Genomic DNA, 23431 nt, shown 5'->3' with positions numbered 1-23431 from the left:
CCTCACCCTCCTGGACCTCGTACCCCGGCGCGTCCGGGGCACCTCACTGTTGTTTCATCTCCATGTCTGTTTCACAGCTCCTCTCTTCTCCTCTCTTCTCCTCTCTTCTCTTCTCCTCTCTTCTCCTCTCTTCTCCTCTCTTCTCCTCTCTTCTCTTCTGTCTCTGTCTCTGTTCTTGGACCTGACTGGAGCTCAGGGACTGGAGGACGAACGACTACAGAGAGAGAGAGGAGTGAATGAGATGGATGATAGAGTGGCTTATGAAGGGGAGTTAGAGGCTCTCTCTCTCCCTCTCTCTCTCTCTCTCTCTCTCTCTGACTGTCCATTAGTGCCAGTTTCCCACTGCTGCTGTTGTCTTGTTCCCCATGGTAACACCTCACCGTCTCTCTGGTCCTGTTCTCTCCAGGTTCACTTTTATCTGACAGGTAACATGGCAGCGGGTCGCACTATGCCTGTACAGCCAGTGTCAGAGGGAGGAGGGGGGTGAGGGAGGGGGAGGGGGAGGGACAGAGGGGAGGCTCTTGTCCTTTAGCAACACCTCGTCTCTCATCCAAAACTTTTTCTCCCCCCTCGTCGGTCTGATTAAAAACCAGTTCCATGTGGGGATGCCCTGTTGTGGTCATTGGAATTAATCACACACACACACACACACACACACACACACATGCGGCAGCCCGGTGTGGGTTTGAAGGACAGAGTGGTGACAGTGAGCAGGTCCGTCAGGCGCTCCAAGGTCGGACGCCGCTCGCCGCGGTCCCTCGGCCAGGACGTGTGTGTGTGTGTGTGTGTGTGTGTTTATCGTCTTAATTTAACCCAAGAACACAGCAGCGCAGGCCGGACAGCTGCAGTGACGCAGTATCTGCTCTCTCTCTGTGTGTGTGTGTGTATGTGTGTGTGTGTGTTGGTGCCACTGCGTTTATTCCTGTTCTTCAGACACAGTTCCAGGTTCTGATGAGACCCGGACCAGAAACTGGTCGTGACTGACTTTTGATGTTCGGCTGGAACTGTTGATTGGATGTGTGTGTGCGTGGTTGTTTTGGGGGCGGGGGTGGGGGTGGTGCTGATGGGAGTGGGCATGTGATGTTGTTTTGAACTGGGCGCTGTCATAGATCACACCAGAGAAGGGGCTTCGCTGAGAGGAGCTTGAGCCTGAGTTGCATCAGAACAGCAGGCTTGGTCTCAGCAGCAGCAGCAGCAGCAGCAGCAGCAGACTGGTGTCATGTGAAATCTGTGTCTTTGACCCTCACCCTCCTCTCCCCTCACCACAGACTAACCTGTTCATTTATTTATTTATTTGTTGTTGTTTCTTTCTCCTCCGTTCATTCCTCATTTCGTCCCGTTTTTTATCGTCCGTGAAACTCACAGATTGATCTTTTCTTTTTCCTGTTTTTTTTATTTTTTTATTTTTTACATGGCTGCCCTCCTCACCCTCTCTCTCTCCCCCACTCTCACCCTGGCAGCTGCAGTCAACGAAACTTTAACACGAAAACAAACACTTTCGTCCGTGGAGCGTCATCGACTCTGGGCCGACAGAATCACCTTAACGTCCGGGTGAATGTTCGTACGAATCGTAGTTATTAAAATGAAATGAGGACTCGTTGACCTGTAGGCGGCGGTCGACAGTCAGGGTCGGTTAGCATTAGCAGCAGTGTGTGTTTAAAATGGCGGCGGCGGCAGAGAAGACGAGCTGTGATGGTGGAAGTATCTTTCTCTGCAGTGAAGCGTTCTGCCGAGTCCTCCACACACACACACACACACACACGTGCACATGCGCACACACACAGACATGTAGGTGAGTGTCGTGCACGTGCATTTGCTCTTGCTACAGTGCGTCTCTGACTGCAGTGCAGTGGAAGCTCGGCTCTCGCCGTCACGCCACTGCAGGCGCCATTTTGTGGCGAAGCTCGCCGTCACCAAAATCAAGACGTTGAGACGTAAAAAAAAAAAAATCCCCTTTGGACAATGGACGTGATTAAAGACAGGTCAAAACACACGCGTCACACACAGGCGGATAAACGTGAGGCATTTGGAGACGTTTTACGTCCAAACTGCGGCGAGTTTTTAACACGCGCTGAAGAAAAAAAACTCACCGGCGATTTTTAAAAAAAAAAAAAAATTTTATTTTTATTTTAGATTTCTAAACTTATAAATCCTCGCCGCTCACAGAATGTCTGTAATCAGGAAAAATAAATTTTGATTTTCTCCATATCATTCAGATATTTTTTTTGTAATTTTGTTGTTTGGAAAAATGCTGAAAAAACAAATGATAAATTTATTGAATCAGCGACGTTTGTTCCAACATCTAATTGTTTGGATATTAGATTCCTGTGGGGAAAAAAAAATCTTGATCTATTTGAGGAAAATAAATTGGATCTTAACTGATGACAGGCTTGGAGTAACTCTCCGTTTGTTGTTTTTCTTTGTTGGTTCTACACACACACACACACACACACACACACACACTCTCTGTGGTCTACAGAGAGGCCGCGGCCCAGCATAAAATTTCCTGCTTCATTAACCCACAGATAGTCGTTAGTTGTTCAGACTGGGGACTCATTTCCAGGCTGACGTCTTGTTGAAGAAACACGCTGCTGCAGGAACCTGAGGTTGGACCACGTCTGTCTCTGTCTCTCTGTCTCTGTGTCTCTGTGTCATTCATACACTGTACTCAACCTCTGGCTCCGTGACGCTCTCCCGCGCCTCATTTCCTCTCCTCAGTTAATCTCGGCGTCCGTCGTCCAGACGTGCGTTTGCGTCTGCGTCTGTGGCTGCGTACCTGTGTTTGAGCCTCCTCTCCTGCAGCTTGATCCCTGTTTCCTGAGCCTCGACCTCGGCCTCTCCCTCCCCGGTGTTTCGCGGCTGCTGCTGCCATCGCCATCGCTCTGAGTGCTTGGAAAACGTTTCCGCTCTTTAGTCTCACCTCACCTGTGTTTTTGTACTTTTCCTCCCCCTCTCTCCCTCCCCTCCTCCCCTCCCTCTCCCCCCTGGCCATCGTCCCTCTATCCTTCCCTCCATTATTTCCTTTTAGTCCCCCCCCCCCCCCCCCACTGAGAATGTGACGTCCAGACACAAACATCCCATCTCACTCTCTCTCCTCCCTCCCTCACCCCTTCCTCCCTCCCTCCCTCCCTCTCTGTCTGACCTTGTTTCAGTCCTTTTTTTCGGCCCGTCTCCGTCCGTCCTCACTCTTCCTTTCATCTTCTGTCCACCTCTTGGTTTCGCTCTGTCATGTTGAGGCGTCTCCCCCTTTTTTTTTTTTTCCTCCCCCCTTTCCTTTTCATTTCCTGTGTCCCCTCTCTCTCTAATCTCCATCATTCCCGCTCCGTCTCATTTACATAACACTATATTTTCCTGTTGCCCGGCGTCTCACGCTATTTTTTTTTTTTATCCGACCTTTAAGAGAATTTGCATGGGGGACATATTTTGGAGCGCACGGCCGAGTCAGAACTCATTTTTCCTGCCGTTGGGCTCTGACTAATGGTAAACACTGTCCCCTGGTCGTTTGTCTGTTCCCTGCTCCTCCTGCTCCTCCTGCTCCTCCTGCTCCAAAGTGGCTTTATTGAGAAAGTTGAGCCAAAAAAAAACGACTAATCAGCAACTTGTTCCTCTGCTGCGACTTCATCTTCATCTGCTCTCTTTTATTTTCTCTCTCATTACAGCGTCAGAGGGTTCCAAACTAATACAAGGTGAGAGGCTACTTTCTCAACTACAGTACTACTGTGTTACAGTACTACAGTATTACTTCAGTATTCTCACTGTCATACGGATGGAGTGACAGAGTGTCTTCATCTGATGAAACCAATGAATTTTGTTTTTGATTTTTTTTTTTATTCTTTTTTTTTCCCACCACCTTGGATGTAATTCTTCTACAGGTCGGTGACTTTAATCAATCAACCAATCAATAATCAATCCAACTGTCAGGCAAGGATCATTGACAAGAACACAAATGTGGATAAGGAGTTAAAAAAAGTTTTTGTTTTTTTTTTGTAAGTCAAACTTTATCTGGGGTGTCAAACCCAATTTTAAAAACTGGGACGAAGTCTCGAGCCAAAACTCAATATTTATCGAAAAATTAACTAGAAATGTTCATGTTTTCCCTTCTCTCCAGAAACCTAATGTTGAATTTTTCCATGTGGAAACAGTAGTTTGCCCATGCCTGGGTCAGTGTCCTGTGACCTTCAGTGATGTCATCAGTGATGTCATCAGTGTTTTGACTCCACACTCCGACTCTTCTCTTCCAGATACTTCAGCTCACAGTGGTGTGTCGTTACCGTGCGGAGCGTCGCTCCTGCTCCTCCTGGTGGTCACCCTCCTCCTGCTGACCACCTGACTCCCGTCGTCCGTCTCCACCGCGGCTCTCGCCCCGTTATCTTCTGCCATTCTGGGTCTCCTCGCTCACAGACAATCTCGTACACAATGCAATCCACATTCAGACGTCGAACGGCGCGACGCCGTCGATGCTAAGCTAATGCAATACCGTAAAAAGAGTCGATGGTCTTCGGTGACTCAGGGACGGACCAATCACTGTGATTCCTCCTTTCTCCCTTCTGCTCCTGCCTGTTGTGTTAGTAGTAGTGCAGCGCGGTGCGGCCCACGGTGTGGACAGGGTCACATGACTCACCGCTCCGAGGGCAGAACAATGACTCTGTCTGCACTCCTTCAAACGAAATGTTGTCACTTTTTCATTCGGTCGTCTCCCTCCGTTCCCTGGTTCCTTCGCGGCTCCTCGTGTTTTCTGACTCTGAGCTGGAATTGGTCCAAATATAAACATAATACTGCACTGAGTGGCTCAGGTCAGAGGTCGGCCACTTAGCCGGTGGCCCTTCTTGTGTTTTCTCTGTCGGTGACGGCCTCATTTGTATTTCACAGTGATTCATGCCGCCTTTAACAGTTTATTTTTACTGTAATGGTTTCTGGAAAATGGCGTGGACTCGTTCACACACCGGCAGGCAGGGCTGCTGCACCCCCTAGTGGGATTAAACTGGTTTCACTGGGAATGGATTGGTGGGTCACCACCCGACGCTGGGGGTGTGGTGTTGGTCTATATGGGGGGGAGAGGGTTTGTTTTTTTTTGGTTCTTCTCTGGTTGGACGGCTGGTATTGTCCTCGTCTCACTCCTCAGTTCATCTGTTCGTCTCCTCTGAACACACTGATGATCACTGTGTGGATTTATGTTTTTATTGTTGAATTCTTTTATGTTTTAACATGTAGATAATATATGGTGCAACAAGAAAATGCTGCATTCCAGTAGGAACTGGTTTAAAATTAGAAAAAAATAATAATATTCTTTTATTGTTATATCACAACCCGTGATCTACTTCCTGCATTGGGCTGGACAGTAATTCAATCATAAACGTCACATTATTCTCTTTGTCGAAGGTTAAATGTATGTTTACATTCCCATCAGTTCAATGTTCCTGATTGAACAAACTCTGATTATTGAATTTGAAAAAACATTCCATTGAGATACATTTTCAGAACTGACACCAAATTCACTCCTCAGTTCTTTATATTGACGTCATTTAATGCAACAAATATGTCGTTTTTCTTGTGATGAGTATTATTGGCCTTGTTGACCAGCCCTCTGTTGTTGTTTACTGATTTAACTTCTTCTAATTTGTGGTTTAACTGAGTGGAATAATTATTTTTGGCCAAACACTTTCTTCACGAAATTATTTTTTAAAACTTGAGATAGGAAAGAATTAACACATTTTATTCACGATTTCTTTGATAAATAACACGTATGTGTATTTTTTAAAAATTAATACGTTGATGTATTTAAAAAGTAGGTCATAGCGTGTAGAGTTATTTGATATGATTAATTATGAAAAGAATTAATTAATTAATTGTCATTTAATTTATTTTCACACCAATCTGTCGGTCGGTCAAACGATGAAACAGGAGTTAATTGTTTGGTTTTTTTTTGGGAATTGCTAACTTTCACTTTCACTAAGAATCGCAAATTTTTCTTTTTTCTGTTTTTTTTTTTTTTTTAATGGATTTGTGTGTAATTGTTCGTGCGTTCACATTTTAGTGAAGAATGTAGCGTCTTCTGTGAAGAGCCATCTGCAATCTGAGCCTTTTCTACGTGGCAAAACAATAAATAAATATGATTGCAATAAAACACAACCCGTGGGTCATAATTTAGTCTGACACACACACACACACGTACACACACGTAGGCTTTTATTTGTGGAACGCACATCAGTGAAACACTCAGGGGAGTGGAGATAAGGAGACTGTGGGGACTGGAAATGACCTTGTGGTGTAAGAGGCCATTGTAACGTGAGGAACCGAGTGCAGTATTGAGCTGTGTTTTTATCTACGGCCAGTCTGATAACACTGATACTAATAGACTCTCTGGTATTAATAGACCCGTGAGCACCTTTGCCAATACATAGATCTCAAAGTACTTACTGTATTTTTTCCCCCCCTCCACTCAACACTGAGTGACTCAGACTGAACGCAGACCAAGTAGAGACTGGAGGTTTTGCCTCACGTCTCTGTTGTGTGTTAAACCCAGGAGTCAACATCACAATTAGCAGTAAATCCATTTACATTTATATAGCCTGTACTCCGGGGCCCTCCTGAAGCCAGGGAGGCAATTTCTTGGATAATGGAGCTAATGGCTTTATTTCATGCTCTTTGATCCTCTCTGATGACATGTTTGTCACTGTGGCGTGTTGTTAAGACGCAGCCTTGACGTTGTCCTCCACGTACAGTGTAGGCCACGTTTCCCAAGACTGTGTTTTAGTGTTTTAGTGTGCGGAACAATCAGCCCCCGGAGAGGCAGGCTTTGGATTGGTGGAAAAATGAAACAGAGTTTAAACGTAGCCGCATGCGTGGTTCATTCATGCCCACCACGTATTTTTAAATATATATTTTTTCAGAAACCAGTTCATTCATGCCCACCACGTATATGACTGATTACTTGATCATATATATTTTTTTAAATATATATTTTTTCAGAAACCCTCTTATTATTTCACATACAGTACAAACATATATACATAAATATATATTTAAATATAAATATATATATTATGTATTGAAATACATATATTTAAAGATAAAGATGTGTTAATATTTATATAGATTTTTGTGTATATATGTGTGCATATATGTATATATTATATGTATGTATGTAAATACGTATATAGTGTATATGTGTACATATATCGAAAACTGATAGAAGTTTCTGTATATGTAAAAATGTTAACATATTATCATATACAACCCTAACCCATATATATATGTATATGTGAATATATAAATATGCATATATGTGTGAATACATACGTGTATATATGCTATCTCGCCTTTTCTCTGAAACTGCATTATACTGTCGTTTTGCTGCATCAGATTTCAACACAGCCAGTTCTGTAGCCACAAGTTGTCCTATATTTAATTGCCTAACAGAATATTTAAAGCTCATATTGCTGGTGTTGATTACTTCTTCAGGAATACAAAACACAAGACTATTATTGGAAGCAAGAATTGTTTCCCTGCAGTCTCACTGTCACACCACATTTTTTAATATTTTTTTGTTGTTGTCTTTTTGCTGGGACACTTTTTTTTTTCTCCGAAAACACAGAGTTGTAATTCAAATGTACCAAATACCAAGTTGGATTAAAGCAAATCATTTCAAATGCTCTTCAAAGGTAAGGGCTGGATTAAAGCAAATCTTTTCAAATGCTCTTCAAAGGTAAGGGCTTTTAGCTAATGTCAGTTTTTAGATATCGTCTTTGAATCATTGAAGGATGTTTTTACAAAACATTAATCAGTAGAAAAATCGTAAACATCGAGCAGAGGCAGGTGAAGTGAGTTCAGGGTAAAACGGTAAGTAAATAATTAAATAATTTATAAATGATTACATTTACCATGTCCTTAATGAAAAGACTAGATTTGTAAAAGGGCCTTGTTTTGTGTGTGGTGTAAGTGGAGCCTCATTTTCTGGATGACTTTATTTGATGTATCTTATCTCTTAAAAATCAAGTGCTTCTTATCCAAGCTTTGTGCTAATTGAAAAAGAGAGAGAGAAAAATATATTTTGGTGCCTGAAAACGTTAAAAAGTGAAAGTAATTCAAGTCTTAAATGTTCATCTTAGAAACTAATGTTATTCATTTTACACCCAACGCTGAATGAGTTGAAAATCAGAAATCCGAGATTTCCGAGAATGAGACTGAATGAAAATTAAACGTGATCAACGCCTGCATTTTGACTGCGTAAGAAAGTCTCAGGATTCTGCTCAGTCTAAAATAAGGACTTGACAAAATCAGGATTACAGTGTAACGTCCTCCACCAATCAGTACAATGTCACTTGACTTTCCTCACACATGGTGCGTCTACTTCTTCAAAACTTTATAAGCGGATGAAGTATATGTTTCCCAGGGTGAATATTTGACCCCCTACTCAGTGGAGGGTAAAAAAATGGACTTAAGATGTTAAGTCTGTGAAGTGGGTTATAACAAGAAGGAGCCTTCACGTTCTTTTCAATATTTGATCCTGCCTTGTTATTCTCACAGGTTCCGCTTCACCGCTGCTGCCAGCGACAAAGTCAAGAGCGTTTTACCAACAGCGCTCAGAGCTGATCAATATTTCTACCAGACTCTAAGTCACACACAGTGTATATGAATGAAACTGCTTTTTTTATTTTGGAAATATCATATACATATATATACATATATACATATATATACATATGTGTATACATATATGCGTATATATATACACGTGTGAGTATACATATATGTATATGCATATATACATATATGTATACACCCATATATGTGTAAATATATTTATATATACATATATATGTATACACACATATATGTATATTGGTATATTTATACATATATATGTATATATGTGTGTATATACTGTACATATATATATCTAAAACTGTGTTTCTGATGTCACACTGCATTATTAAAACAGGATATCTGTTAGACCCAATTAGAAAAAATAGTTAATTTAAATTTACATTTTTTATTTCATTCACTAACCCTGCTCCACTGCTGCCCGTCCGTTTCCCTTCTTCCCTCCTAATCCTTCTCAGTGGGTCGGAGGAAACTCGATCTAATCCCAGCAGTCCTCTGGTGCAGATTATCTTTGACAGTTTGCCACTCCATCATATTAACAGAGGAACTATTCACACTCACATTCACACCATTCACCAATGTAGAGTAAATCAGTAGGAGTAAAAAAAAACAAAAAACGTCCTTTTGCTTTTTGTGCTATTGTAACATACATACAGTGGTTTGTTTCTTATAAGAATCCATCACTGATGTGGCCCTCCAATGAGATGATGATGGCGGCAGTGGCCCCTCCCAGTTTATATGAGTCTGAGGCCCCTGCTGTCAGGTAAGAGCGCTGACCCCGTCTCTTCAGTGATTTGCTCTTTGGTATTTTTTACCCAGTATTTATCCCTGATGTAAAACAGTGACGGAGGTTCAAGGGTCGGTAAGTAAAAACACTCCAAAGTTGTGGGTGTTTTGACATTTACACCATTTGATCTATTCTTTTTAAAGAGCAGATTTAATATCATGTATTATAAAGTGCGAACAGCGCCACCTATCAGGCAGAGAAAATGCCTAACCCTAACCCTAACCCTTTATTCTTGTTTTTTTTTTCTTATTTATTTATCTTCTCGATTAATTTGTTCGTGTCGTCAGACATCGAGCCACAGTTTATACCTCATATACAATAACTTTTCACACTCACATTCACACCTGTGGTTAATTCACTGAAGGATTCACCTGATCCTGCAGGTTTTTTGTTCTGTGAGAAGAACCTGGAGAACCTCCTTTCACAGACAGGGAGAACGTGCCAACTCCATACAGACCACCGGGACACAAACTGATGAAAATGGGAGTTAAGGGGGCAGGAACAATAACCACTGTTCCACTGCGTTACCACATGTGTTTTCATTTAGGAAAAAAAACGACCGTCAATCTCTATGCTTGTTTTAAAATTCAGTCCCAATCTTTTAAATCAGTCGACACTCCTGGGGCCCTCTGGTGTTAAACACCTCTCATCTTCCTAACACTCTGCACCAGGTTCCCGTTATGGCTGCTGGGTGAAAATGAGATCCAGTCGAGTCGAGCTGAGCAGAATATTTCTCATCAGTTTTCACTTTTACTCGGTTGGAGCTTCACAGACGCCGGGGCCTTTACGTTGAAGTGAGCGTGCTGCGTGAGAGACAGTTTCAAATGTATCCCATGTGTGCAGCTGCAAGCGGGAGGTCCTGGTTCCAGGTAGTCTGGGTCCGTGAGCTGTGCCAAAGTCAGGATAATTAAACTGGCATTTATTTAAACAAGTCTGCGCTGCTTTAAGTCAAGCTTTACACAGCAGAAGAAAAGCAGCTTCTTTTCCCTTTTTCCTTTTTTTTATGTTTCCACTTTTATCTACTCTCAACGTATGACACTTTGATACCGAACATCCCATTTCTCCCTGTTCTGGTTGGCTGGCTTTACACGCAGACGGGTCGCTAATTTGCATAGTCTCTTCTCTCCAGATGCTCTCTATGACAACAGAGTGTCTATTCATCCTCCGTGTTAAGCATCCCTCCTAGGACATCGCCTGAATTGCTGTCTCATGCTGCTTCAGGTCTCGTTTTACACTGCAGGAACTGCTGAGGAATTGGATTAGGAACATAGCCCTTTGGAGAAAAGCACCACAATCATCAAGGCAGGCTCACGCCGGCGTGTTTGAAATAGTTCGCTCCCATATCAAAGCTTGTCACATGTTTTCACACAAAGTCACGCCAAGTGTGATCTTAAGTCATGCTGAGTCCGTATCACACACACCGTTGACTCTGTGGATTCTGTTACAACATGGCCTCACCACGGGGATGTGGAGAGAAACAGGGAATTATGGGTCTTTCAATCATAGGCTCTCCCTCTCTCATGAGCCAGCTTTTATTTTTACATTAATATTAATGATTGGTTGACTCACACCTTCACCAGCTGAACTGGAACCTGTCTCTGGGGCAGCAGTTAAGTGTAAATATGCACAGGAAGAAAAGTTTTTTGTTGGTTTGTTTTGTTTTTTTTAAAGGCTGTGTTGTTCTACATTATCTGGGCTGACACAGAAGTTGCTGCATCTGAACTGTAAGAGTGTCTCGTTTGCACTTTTGTAGATCTTAAACTATTTGTTTTAGAACAGAGATGTGCATTTTTTAAAATGTGACTTCATTTCAGACAGTTCTGGAACCTGAAAGTCAGGTCTTTTATTCTTGCCCCATTTGTTGTACCAAAGTTAATTAATTTTTTTTTTTTTAAAGAGAGAAAGCAAAGTTGTACCAAGGTTAATTAATTTTTTATTTTTTTAAGAGAGAAAGCAACTGGACAATATATAGTTATTGACTTTTGTAATGATCCTTTGCTCGTTTTTACAACTGGACAATATATGGTTATTGACTTTTGTAATGATCCTTTGCTCGTTTTTACAAGAGAATTGAACATCTCACCAGTTCATGTTTCCCTTTGTCAGATGGTTCCTTCATGTAAATTTCTGATATACATATAAATAAGAAAAATACGCGATTAATAGCGATGTTTTCATAACAAAGCCTCTAACGTTTTAGCGTCCCACCATGGTGATTCGCTTATGGTTTGACCTAGTCGTGTTGCCGTACCTGTGTGACGTCATACGCGTCTTCGCTGCTTGAGGAAAAATTACAACAAAAATGTAACTTTAGCGGTTCACGTACAAAAAGAAACGGCGCGATAGTCAATGGATTGTTGTCGTATATTTTTCCCGTGTTTTTATCCGACTTTGTAGCAGAAATAGGTTAAGTTTCGACATTTATTTTGAACTAATTAAGGACGAACACTCACTGTTCCGACCTGAGAAGTCATGTCCAGGTATGTAGCTGCCGTTGTGGTGTCATTGACTTTGCCTGTACTTTAGCTTCAAAGTATTATTTTTAAACGATTGGTTTAAAAAAATATGGAAACTGAATTTAGCATTTAAATATTATTTATTTATCGTGCCTTCATTAATGATCATCGAAAAAGTGTGATATTGGAAGAAAAAAATTGCATTGTATTTTGTGTTAAAAAGCTCAGTGTTACTACTTATTTTAAGTAAACTATAGTAAACTAAGTAACTATATGTAATATTCAACTAATTCAAATGTGTACTTGTGTCCACCGCTAGGGGGACCCTGTTTTGCTTTAACTTAAGTAAATGTCTGTGTATATTAGTATTTTGTATTAGTATTCCTGTGATATGTTTATTGTTTTTACAAATAACAAAACTATTGGTATTCTTTGTTGCATTAATGTTTAAAAAAATGTTTTTTTTTTCGTTGTTGTGGAAAAGTTTTAGGCCTTATTTTATCAGACTGTTGCTTTGCAAACTCAATGCAAGTGTAGGTACGTGCTTTTCAAAGGTTGCCAGGCATTATCTAAATCAGGAGACTTGGTTTTATTTATTTATTTATTTTTCTTGGTGTCACCGCTGCTTCAAAGAACACTTTGTTTTAAGACTTCTTTATTCAAATTCAACCAATTTTTCCACTCTGTCTGTATTATTCAAAACATATGCACATAAATTGTGAAGGTGCTCCGTGTGAGAGTTTTGCAAAACCTACTGGTAAAGTTCACCGTACCTGTTAGTGAATGCTGGCAGCAGCAGAGGTTTTATATAAAATCATGGTGATCCAACATGTTTGACTTTCTTAATGTGAATTAAATATGATTTAATCTGGTTTGATGAAAACAGGCCACGCCTTCAGGTGAGTGTACACTTATGTACGCAATAAAAAAGATAAAATTACTGAATTTGTACCAAAAGATGCGTTTTTGAACTGTTTCATTAGGAAAACCCCACAGCACACCACCAAACAAAATTCTGACAAAAAGTATATGTATAAAATAGGAAAAAACATCTAGTTAAAATATACTCACAATTCACAAAAATTTTGGCCTGTTTAGTTTAAGACAATGCTGATATACTCGTAGGAATTGAAGAAAGACAGATTCTTCGACAGCTCTGATTCTTTTTTTTTTAGTTTTCATAGCCATCTGCTGTCACCTAGCGGATGAATATTTAATTGTGCTGTCTGTCAGGCATTGACATATGATAATTAATTCTAATTAATTATCATATGTTATTATTATTATTTGATTAAATTTTTATGATTCGTCATTTTGTTTTTGTTTAGATTTTTTTTTTCTTTGCGGGAAGTCAGCATACTTTTGGGCAGGACTTTTTGTGGCACATAGATTTTTTCTTTGCGGGAAGTCAGCGTACTTTTGGGCGGGACTTTTTGTGGCACTGGCGTCAAATTTACTAGGACCGCCACTGTTGTAGAAGCCTATAGGAAACTGATTTTCTTGCACACACAGCTCATCATTCCAGAAAATGTCCCGGTGTGTTTATCAGGCCACCGAAACACACACCATTACATTTATTCTGTGATTATGGAGCCTCTGTTCATTGCCTTTTTATTACTGTTATTATTAATAAATCAAGCAGGCAGTGGAGCCAGCACAGATAAGTTAGGGGTGTGAAAGGCCGCGGGCAGAAGCTGGTAATTGCTGGTGTAACAGTGTGTACAGCCCCGCGGTGGCCTCATAAGCGACCCGCTTTATTAGATCGGCCGGTATCGATCCACGCTGCGCGGCGTGGACTAATCTACAGGCGGGGCGGGAGGGGGAGATCGATGAGCCTGGATTCAATCATGTCTGGAAACAGAGATGGTAATTTGTTGTAATCACTGCTGCTAAATGGAAAGTGTGAGAACAACGCGCCCGTGAGGTGCGTCAGGAGAACTGCATCATGAGAGGGCAAATGAAACGCTCAGTGATTACATTCAGGAGTTTTGTGACACAAATACACAGGCACACACACATATATATATATATATATGTATATATATATATAAGTATATGTATGTGTATTTGGCACCTAAAATATTTGTTCTTTTCATTATTTAATATATATGTGAATATATCTAAATACACAAATATATACATGGCTTGTATATTTTGTACCACTGAAGTTTACTTGCATCACCTCTTTCCACAATTTAGTATTGTGTATATATATATTTAAATATAAATGTGTTTATAAAAAAATGTGTATATATGTACATATATAAATATAAACATAACGTGTGTATTTGAATAGAAAATGTTGAAGTAACGTCCAATCACAAAAAAGAGACACTTTCATGACAAATGAAATAATTCTAGGCATAAAATAATCTTGATTTATTCACTGGTTTGTTGTCACATGATTTAGGACGGATGTTAAAACATCTAAGAACCAGAATGGATTGTCAAAATGAAACAGACTTCCATGTAGTGTCCTGAAGAACTCTCTAGGTGCTAGTTCAGACTGCACAACACAAATATAAATCATGACGTATCCACAAATAACACACAAACTGGATTACCGCAGTTGTAAAAATAGTCCATGTGCAAGTTGCGATCTGAAAAGTGGCTAAATCAGGCACGAGAGTTTCGCTCGTCCTCTTCATTCTCCAGGAGGTAGGCCGGCTTGTATCGTTTCACCCCTCTGCTGTCGACTATCTGGAGGGACGTGTTTCGACAGGTGTTGTCCATGCTGCCCAGTGAAGTGTACCTGCAGGTGGACAAGGAGATTTAAGACCTGGAATAATGGTAGACGGCAGCTGTGATGCCGTTCAGTCCCAAATACAAGAAGAAAAAAAAAAAGGTCCAAAAGGAAGTGTGTATCCAAGATGAGGCTCACCCTTTGTCATAGAGAATACAGTAGGGCACGTACAGCGTTCTCAGGAATGACCAGATGTCGTGATAGGTCCAGTCCTGTGGAGTGTAAGAAGGCGTCAAATTCGATTTTTGTTTACAGCTGGCATTGATTCCATTCCCAGAAAAAAATGCAAAAAAACAAAACAAAAAACATGCTGATGTGAATGTGCACGCACAAATCTGTACTGAACCAAACAACAAACATTAATCTGAGATTCATCAATATGCCCTTCCTATAATTCTGTTACTACTCTGCAGATGAATTTAGAGCCTTCTCCTACAATAATCACCAACCAATATGTAGGGGCTGGAAGATATAAGGACTCAGCTTCCTCATTTTTTTTTCTTCTAAATATATCATTCTGTAGTGATTTTGTGTATACATTTCTGGGCACATTTTTCCATCTCATTTTTATTAGTTAACTAGTGCATCAATAAATTTCTTCATCCTCATTTCAGCCCCACATAACTTCCCATCGGGTGTTGTTTACTGTAGTTTTCGTCTCTGAAAATGTAAGTCTTTGACAGAAATTATAAGTTAACGAATTTACAACCAAATCTCACCAACAAAGGGTTGACTCGCATGTAGTCTGGCCAGCCAGGGTCGGTGGGACACATGGACGTGAGTGTGTGTGAGTAGGGGTCTGTTTTCCTGGTCCCCATTAGGACCGCCTTCAGCTCCGGTCTCCTGTCCTGAACCTCAATGAGTGCCTGCCGAATACTGCCCTCCACAGAGAACAGGTCCAGGTCGTATCTATAGGTGACAGAGCAATGAGCTACTGAGCAACTTTAAAAAAAAATAATAATTAACTCCGGCAAGCGAAACATAATACAACTTGACAAACAGGATTTTAATTTGATTTTAATTATTTTACTACCCTACCTTTTTATCGTGTCCTGGAGGAATCGCTCCATTTCTGGGAAGGGAGACACAATCCGGATATACAGAGCTTTCACCTTGTCTTTACCATCAGGATGCCGCCTAAGAATGGTAAAAAGAAAGAAAACTGCATTAAAACCAATGAGTGGCATTGATTAGATTAATGTCTGTTCTCTTTATCAGTGTGTCTCCTTGTCTGTCCTCTACAGGTCAATAAAGGAAAATATGTCTAGACTTCTTAGTACAGTTGGCCTCCACAATTCCCCATGTATTTATATGTATTACATTTTTTGTATCATTTTTTGTATGTATATATATATACATACATGTATATGTAAACATATGAGTATGTGTGTATATATATTTACATATATAGATATATGTAAATATATATACTGTATGTACATAAACACATGTATATATGTATATGTAAAACATGCGAGTATATATATATTTACATATATACATATATGTATGTATATAATGTATGTGTGTATTTTTTTTTTTACTCTAAATAATATTTAGCTGACAAATTATTTTGATTTTGTCAACTGAACTGTAAACATATCTATCGACTAAATTGGGACTCGGACTAAGTTGGTCAAGACTTGGACTAAATCCGTATGTGTGTATAAGTTGGTCAAGACTTGGACTAAATCCCAACTGTGGTTCAAAATAATCACTGAACATATAGAATGATTCTCTCTCTTCTCTGACCTCCTCAGCGCAGCAGTGTAGAGGTGGAGCAGAGCCGTGCAGTCCTTGCCCCCGTTGAAGCCGACACAGACTTCCTCTGCGGAGTACTGATCCAACGCAGTCTCTATTGTTTCCAGAGCAGACTTAACTTTTTCACCCAGCGGTGTTCCTGTGGGAAATAAAATCAACAGTAGGACGAAAGGGCGAAAAAAAAAGATATGAATGATTTTACAGATCCCTGATTTCTCATTTCGCACCTTTAGTTATGATGCAATGTTTTATTCTTTTTTACAATCTACACTTTTATAGCAAGCTGTAATTACTTTGATCCATATGCTTTCATTGGTCTCCGTGGCCCAGTAAAAAGTAGAAGTTCCCTCTGATATTCACTTTGTATTACAATGACACAGTTTAATGATTCTCTCCCATCGCTCTCTGCAGCCTGTCTTCCTCTCACCGTTACCCGCCAGTGCGTAAACCTCGGCCGGGGCGATGGACACCGAGTCAGTGACTAAGGGCACCACACTTCCTTTGGGCAGTTCATCAAGCAGCTGTGCCCGGGCTTTGTCCACCTCCTCGAAGCTGTCCGAGTCCAGGACCAGCCTGACTCTGTGGTAGTTGCTCATCCAGTCAGGGTAGGAACCCAACGCCACCTTCTTCCCCCAACCGGTCTGCAGTTTGGTCAACACCGGAGCAATCTCGGTTTCATCTGCATCCACAAACACCTAGGAGAACAATCTGTGATGAGTCCTTGTGATAACAATGTTTTGACATCAAATAGTCACAGTCTAGTTCCGGACGTTTACCTCCCTGGTGTGAAAAGTGATTGCAGATGAAGTGAAGAGATGCTCCAGCCCCCTGAAGGCCTTCTCCATTAGAGAAGGGATCCCGGGAAATACAAACACATTCCGTACGCTGACCTGTGAACAACGGACAGGTGCCACGTTGAACTAAAATTAAAACAGTTCTATTGACTAAATTGATAGGATGACTAATCAAAATTAGCTGCCAATATTAACACTGGCATAAACACAGACTGACGTTACATTAGTCCATGAACTCTATCATCACTTTCTAGTTACATTCACTACTTACTGACGTCAACGATTACAAAACTTTTGCTGAAGGTTGTAAAGAACACCAATGATTCATTGACTGTTGTTCACTGTGACACGACATGGAGGATTTAAATTATCGAATTTCAAAACCAACAGGATCCAAAATTGGTTGTGGCAAATATATATTTGTCCTTAACCTTGACTCAGACCCAGAATTTAACAATGTTTCTTAGAGACTAGAAACTTCATGGAACATCATGGGGTTTAAATTAACTGGAGGTGTTGTTAAAAATGTAGCTGCACAGGCCTGATCAATCCTGCCGTGAACCTCATTTAATCTCATTTACTTTCCTTTCACTTGAATGACATGAACCACTGCATTTGGCAGCTACACTTCATCCATTAAAGTGAGAGCTAATGATAATAAGATAAGGCGTCCTTCATTTGTCCGACAGCGGTGGAAATTCACAATTAATCGCTGCGCCATCGTCCATGCACTCACCAGTGGGTAGCGGAGTCCTTTCCCCGTCTGTGGATCAGTTCCGTAGTTTAGTTTGGCAGAGCACGGCACCGTGGCCAGCTTCATCACAGCACTGTCTTTGTCCACTGTCCCGAAGAACTGTTTGACCAGCTGTTCCAGCTCAGGGTGGACTACTAACTCCTCCTGGAACGCCATGGCGATGCTTTCAAAGGTGACATCGTCGTGGGTGGGGCCGATGCCTCCTGAGGTGATGAGATGCGTGTACTGAGGGGAAAGCAGCGCCACCTCATTGGCGATGACCTCCGGGATGTCTGGTATGACCGTAATCCTCTGCACGGACACTCCGAGTTTCCTCAGCGATCGAGTCAGAAATCCACTGTTGGTGTCAGAGGTGTGGCCCTGGAAACATGAAGGTGAATCGTACGTCATGACTCATTTAGTACCACTTAAATGAAAGTGAATTATTTGTGATTGTAACACAGCACACAACAAAAATGTGACCTCTGCTTTTAACCCATCACCAAAGTGAACAGTGAGGAGCTTTAAGCGCCCGGGGAGCAGTGTGTGGGGACGGTGCCATGATCAGAGCACCTCAGTGGTAACTTGGCACCGAACCTGAAACCTTCTGGACCCTTTTTTTTAAGCCACTTAGCCACAGAAGTATACCGTACTTAAGTAAGTGTAGATGTTTTGATTCTCACATATGCAAAATATAGGCCTATAGAAGAAACAAAAACAAACAAAAATAAGTTGTATGTATGAATATTCTAAATAATTTTTTTTATTTGCATTACAGGGCATGTATTAACTATATGGTAAAAAATGTGCTTTATTCCTGTAATAGTGTCACAGGTTGCAGAAGAGAGTGGGTGTCGAGGTGAAACTGCACCCCCTCCCTGCAGGATGTCATTGTCACCTGCAGCTGCAAAAAGCTTCACAGTTGAATCAAGTGCTCATCGAGGTCGATGAATAATGTCTGTCGTAGTCATGTTAAAGCCGAGCAGTGGACTGAACTGTTCAACTCCAGCAGATGTGACATTAGGGTGAACTCAGCTGTGAGGTCAGGACATTTAAACCAGTAATTCTATACATGGTAACATGCACACAGTTTGATTTACAAAGTTGATTTTCACCATCAATCACCTTGAGTATTTCATCACCGATTATCAGAATGGCTGCAGTGCTGACGTCCCCACTGGCTGCAGAGGGAGGACTGGAGTTGTGGTGGTTTGTGGTCATCGCGGCTCTGCTGAGGTGAGCTGACAGTCTCTTTACACGCACCGCTGCTCGGCTCAACCTGGGAAGTTCAAAGCTGGGAGACAAAATGATGGAAACATGAAGGTGAATCGTACGTCATGACTCATTTAGTACCACTTAAATGAAAGTGAATTATTTGTGATTGTAACACAGCACACAACAAAAATGTGACCTCTGCTTTTAACCCATCACCAAAGTGAACAGTGAGGAGCTTTAAGCGCCCGGGGAGCAGTGTGTGGGGACGGTGCCATGATCAGAGCACCTCAGTGGTAACTTGGCACCGAACCTGAAACCTTCTGGACCCTTTTTTTTAAGCCACTTAGCCACAGAAGTATACCGTACTTAAGTAAGTGTAGATGTTTTGATTCTCACATATGCTTAAGTATGTGTAGATGTTTTGATTCTCACATATGCAAAATATAGGCCTATAGAAGAAACAAAAACAAACAAAAATAAGTTGTATGTATGAATATTCTAAATAATTTTTTTTATTTGCATTACAGGGCATGTATTAACTATATGGTAAAAAATGTGCTTTATTCCTGTAATAGTGTCACAGGTTGCAGAAGAGAGTGGGTGTCGAGGTGAAACTGCACCCCCTCCCTGCAGGATGTCATTGTCACCTGCAGCTGCAAAAAGCTTCACAGTTGAATCAAGTGCTCATCGAGGTCGATGAATAATGTCTGTCGTAGTCATGTTAAAGCCGAGCAGTGGACTGAACTGTTCAACTCCAGCAGATGTGACATTAGGGTGAACTCAGCTGTGAGGTCAGGACATTTAAACCAGTAATTCTATACATGGTAACATGCACACAGTTTGATTTACAAAGTTGATTTTCACCATCAATCACCTTGAGTATTTCATCCAGTTAGATTTACAAAGTTGATTTTTCAAAGTCCACCATCAATCACCTTGAGTATTTCATCACCGATTATCAGAATGGCTGCAGTGCTGACGTCCCCACTGGCTGCAGAGGGAGGACTGGAGTTGTGGTGGTTTGTGGTCATCGCGGCTCTGCTGAGGTGAGCTGACAGTCTCTTTACACGCACCGCTGCTCGGCTCAACCTGGGAAGTTCAAAGCTGGGAGACAAAATGACTTAGTCCACGAGAGGAATTTAATTCAAACCTTGTATTTTCTGGTCGTTTCCTCTGTCCTCGGATGTTTATTTACATGTTTTGAAAGCACTATTGACACTAAAACCACATTAATAAAAAATATAGATACTTTCATTCTCACATCAACATGAAGAAGCCACATCCTTCCAATGTGTTTAAAAAATAATCTCAGTTCCTCTTCTCTGGGATGTTTTAGTCAGGATGTGCCTGGGTAAAACAAGGGGGGAAAATGTAGATTAAAAGAAATATTTTGTTAATATTTTGTCAGACTATACTATAGAGTATGCCATCTGTGCAATTACAATTTAATTTAGAAGAATATATATATATAATTTAAATATCCATTCAAACGAATTAAACTAGTTTACTCGGTATTAAAGTCAGCATTTCTAATACAGTTTACGCTTATATCAATATTATTATCATAATCATCAGTTTGAATTACCAATGTTATAACAACAATAGAACAGACGAAATAAAATGTACTATTAGTGTATATGGGTCACCGTCGAAAAGAGGTTAAAAACATTTTATTTAAAATCAGTGCCAAAGGAACCTGCAGTGTTCAGTAAGACTGTACAATAGCAGGACACGACTTTAAGTTAAAATACACATTTAAAATTTGACATTAAAGTACAAGTTATCGCTCGTTGCACATGTTGTCAGGTTTCGAGATACGGAAGAGCCAGCAGCGAACTACCTTTCCCAGTACGCACACAAAGTATTTTATATACACTTTCGCTTTATTTCCGTATCAAAATATTCCGTGAAGACGAGTCATGTATTACCTGACAGCAGAACTCGTCAGAGACGAAGAGCACTTCTGACCCACTGACCGTCCCTACGTATCACGTAAGTCTCAGAAGGAGTCTGTAATTGTCCAATCACAAGCGAGATACGCTCCCTGGGAATTTACAATAGCCAATGAGAATTACGAGGCGGATCACGTGTTCCCACAGTCACGGAAGTTGTTCAGTGGCTCTGTATGCTGCGTATTAATGCTGTGCATTAATAAACACGTAAAATATTAGCGGCGTGTGCTGCACATATGTGTCAGTCTGAAGTGTTTTTATACGCAGTGCTATTACCCCAATATATTGTGCTGCGATTACAGATGGCGAGTTCCTCCTCTATATAAACGGCAGACAAATAAAAAAAAGGTCTGCCCCTACTGGACGGAGGAGCAAAGTACGTATTTTTCGTGCCTAGACATTTAATCCCCTCACCTGTGGGTGGCGTGTGTTTTCATGTTTACAATGGAACGTGTGTTCTAAAAATATATACAACTGAACGAGAAGTGAGATAGGAAAAAAAAAATCATCCACTACCACAGCTGTGTGTGCACGTCTGTGACGTGATTATTTCCCTCAAAAATACAAACGTTACGTAACCACAACTCTCCAACCTTATACGCAATATTTAACCTTTTTTTAATTTTTTATTTATACATTTTTAAAGTTTTTTTAAATCCTTTGTTCTGCTTTGACTAATTTTTCTAGTTAACACTTTGATTGTATCTCTTTTTTAAAATATGTACCTGCTTTGTGAGCATCAATCATTTTAATAAATTAAAATCAGTAAGCCCAAACTAAATGTAATTTTTCGTATTTCTGATTAAAGGTTTAGAGCATTACTGGTGGCGTGATTTTGTTTTGGGGGGATTTGTGAGTTTCTTAATGTGACAAAAATAACACTTTAAAACAAACTAATCTGTTCAGAAAGGTTGTGGCGACTTATTAAACTAATCTGTTCAGAAAGGTTGTGGCACAGTGTTCAAAGCATTGGGCAAATACTACAAACTTATTTACCTGTTCCCAGCTGGATTCATAATTTTGCCTTTAACAGTGAAATGTAATGGAATATACTTTCATTGACCATGAAATGGAGAGTCTGCTACTCCTGTACTTTTCAGTGTGACAGCACAGGTGTCACGGCTTACGTGACAACCCATGTTTGTTTTTTTTTACATGTTCCAGTAAACTGTGACAGTGTGTCAGTGAGTCAGTGTCACCAAACATACGTACAACCAGGTCTCTGTCTGAAACACCGTGTCCTCCTGTGACATGTACACTGTGGGTTTTTTTTTACTCTATAAAAGGATCACGGCCTGGCTAAATCAAGGCTCTTATTAAAGTGCAGGTTTGTTGTTGATATATATATTTTATTTTATTTATTTATTTTTTGGTTATGGCCTAAATAGAGACCCGTTCATAGGATTAGAATTAGGGTCAGATTAGAGCTGGGGTGAGGATTAGAATTGTACTTACAGCATTAGGGCAAACGGGATGCAGTAGGAAATGTACTATTTTTATGTGAAGTATAGTCAAAAAATATTAAAAAAAAGGTTGTCTGTTGTGTATGTGTGTGCACGCGCGCGTGTGTACGCGCACGCGGTAGTTCTGGGACATCCACTTTTGCGCAATTTACATCGAATGGACCAGGTGCAAAACAGGGCCAAACAAGCCACCCACTCACACACACGCACACGCAGTATCCACGGCCAGATGACGTTACCATTTGTTCGCGGAAGTGGCTTCTGTCGTGACCGCTGAGGGGGGAGGGAAGGGGAGGAGGAGGAGGAAGGAGAGGAAAGGGAGAGTAAAGAAGAAGAAGAAGTTTAGCCTCAAAGCGACGGAGTTGTCAAAAGTTTGAAACTGATATCAAAGGCTGGAAAAACAACGACGTCTCCAGTTCTCGTTAGATGAAAGTGACGAGAACTTTTTTGCGGTAACCGCTCCGTGGGCAGGAGGGACACGAGGGAAAGTTAGGAAGAGAGCTGTTAAGTTCGTCAAAGTTGACCACACTTTTTTGGGGGGGCATGGTTGGAAACGTGCTGTACGTCAATAAATCGCAGTAACAGCATTTAGTTAAAACATATTTAACGTTAACATGCAGTGGCGCCAATCCTACCAACGTTCATATTATATCCCAGGTTTGTTAGTTCTACGTGGACAGTCGTCAAAGACTGACTGTAAATAGTTGATCATAAAAACACAAAGCGTTGAATAAGTCCCACATTTAAAGTTCTTTCTCGAACTTTCCACGGGATTCGACGAGTTCTAAGTCACTGCCAGTCGATCAGCGTTTGAGATGTTCTTTTCTCAATCTGTGATCAGTGACAAAACGGCCAAACGAGAACGTCAGTCATAAAATAAAGTTATAAACTTACGTTTTAGTTGACAGCTTCATATTTAATGA

The 23431-nt window shown here is 40.8% G+C and overlaps 2 protein-coding genes across 5 annotated transcripts in view; one reads left to right on the top strand and one right to left on the bottom strand.

Annotated features, from left to right (window-relative positions):
- efna4 (ephrin A4) overlaps window positions 1–6848 on the top strand; it is a 42715-nt gene extending 35867 nt beyond the window's left edge. The window contains exons 4-5 of one of the 2 annotated variants that reach the window (XM_008323130.3): window positions 3660–3686; window positions 4242–6847. In XM_008323130.3, the coding sequence (XP_008321352.1) occupies window positions 3660–3686; window positions 4242–4330 (116 nt within the window). In that variant the 3' untranslated portion in view covers window positions 4331–6847. Of the gene's footprint in view, window positions 1–3659; window positions 3687–4241 lie in introns of both variants that reach the window. The other variant, XM_008323131.3, reaches the window with a different exon arrangement.
- Window positions 6849–14198: 7350 nt separating this feature from the next.
- flad1 (flavin adenine dinucleotide synthetase 1) lies at window positions 14199–21153 on the bottom strand. 3 transcript variants are annotated; one of them, XM_025061931.1, is made up of 11 exons: window positions 21022–21153; window positions 20355–20440; window positions 20029–20197; window positions 17882–18259; window positions 17128–17241; window positions 16779–17046; window positions 16343–16490; window positions 15629–15727; window positions 15310–15499; window positions 14729–14802; window positions 14458–14599 (listed from the first exon to the last, which is right to left on the bottom strand). In XM_025061931.1, the coding sequence occupies exons 2-11, from the start codon at window positions 20360–20362 to the stop codon at window positions 14464–14466; spliced, it is 1584 nt and encodes a 527-aa protein (XP_024917699.1). In that variant the 5' UTR covers window positions 20363–20440; window positions 21022–21153; the 3' UTR covers window positions 14458–14463. The 3 variants fall into 3 exon arrangements, with proteins under 3 accessions (XP_024917700.1, XP_016893387.2, XP_024917699.1); XM_025061932.1 differs by lacking the exon at window positions 21022–21153 and having other exon boundaries at window positions 14199–14599; window positions 20355–20362; XM_017037898.2 differs by lacking the exons at window positions 20029–20197; window positions 20355–20440; window positions 21022–21153 and adding an exon at window positions 19004–19181 and having other exon boundaries at window positions 14199–14599.
- Window positions 21154–23431: the final 2278 nt, after the last annotated feature.

Source organism: Cynoglossus semilaevis, chromosome 13 (genome assembly GCF_000523025.1).
Source record: "Cynoglossus semilaevis isolate Cse_v1.0 chromosome 13, Cse_v1.0, whole genome shotgun sequence".
NCBI lineage: Eukaryota > Metazoa > Chordata > Actinopteri > Pleuronectiformes > Cynoglossidae > Cynoglossus > Cynoglossus semilaevis.
This window is presented reverse-complemented; position numbering and strand designations above follow the sequence as displayed.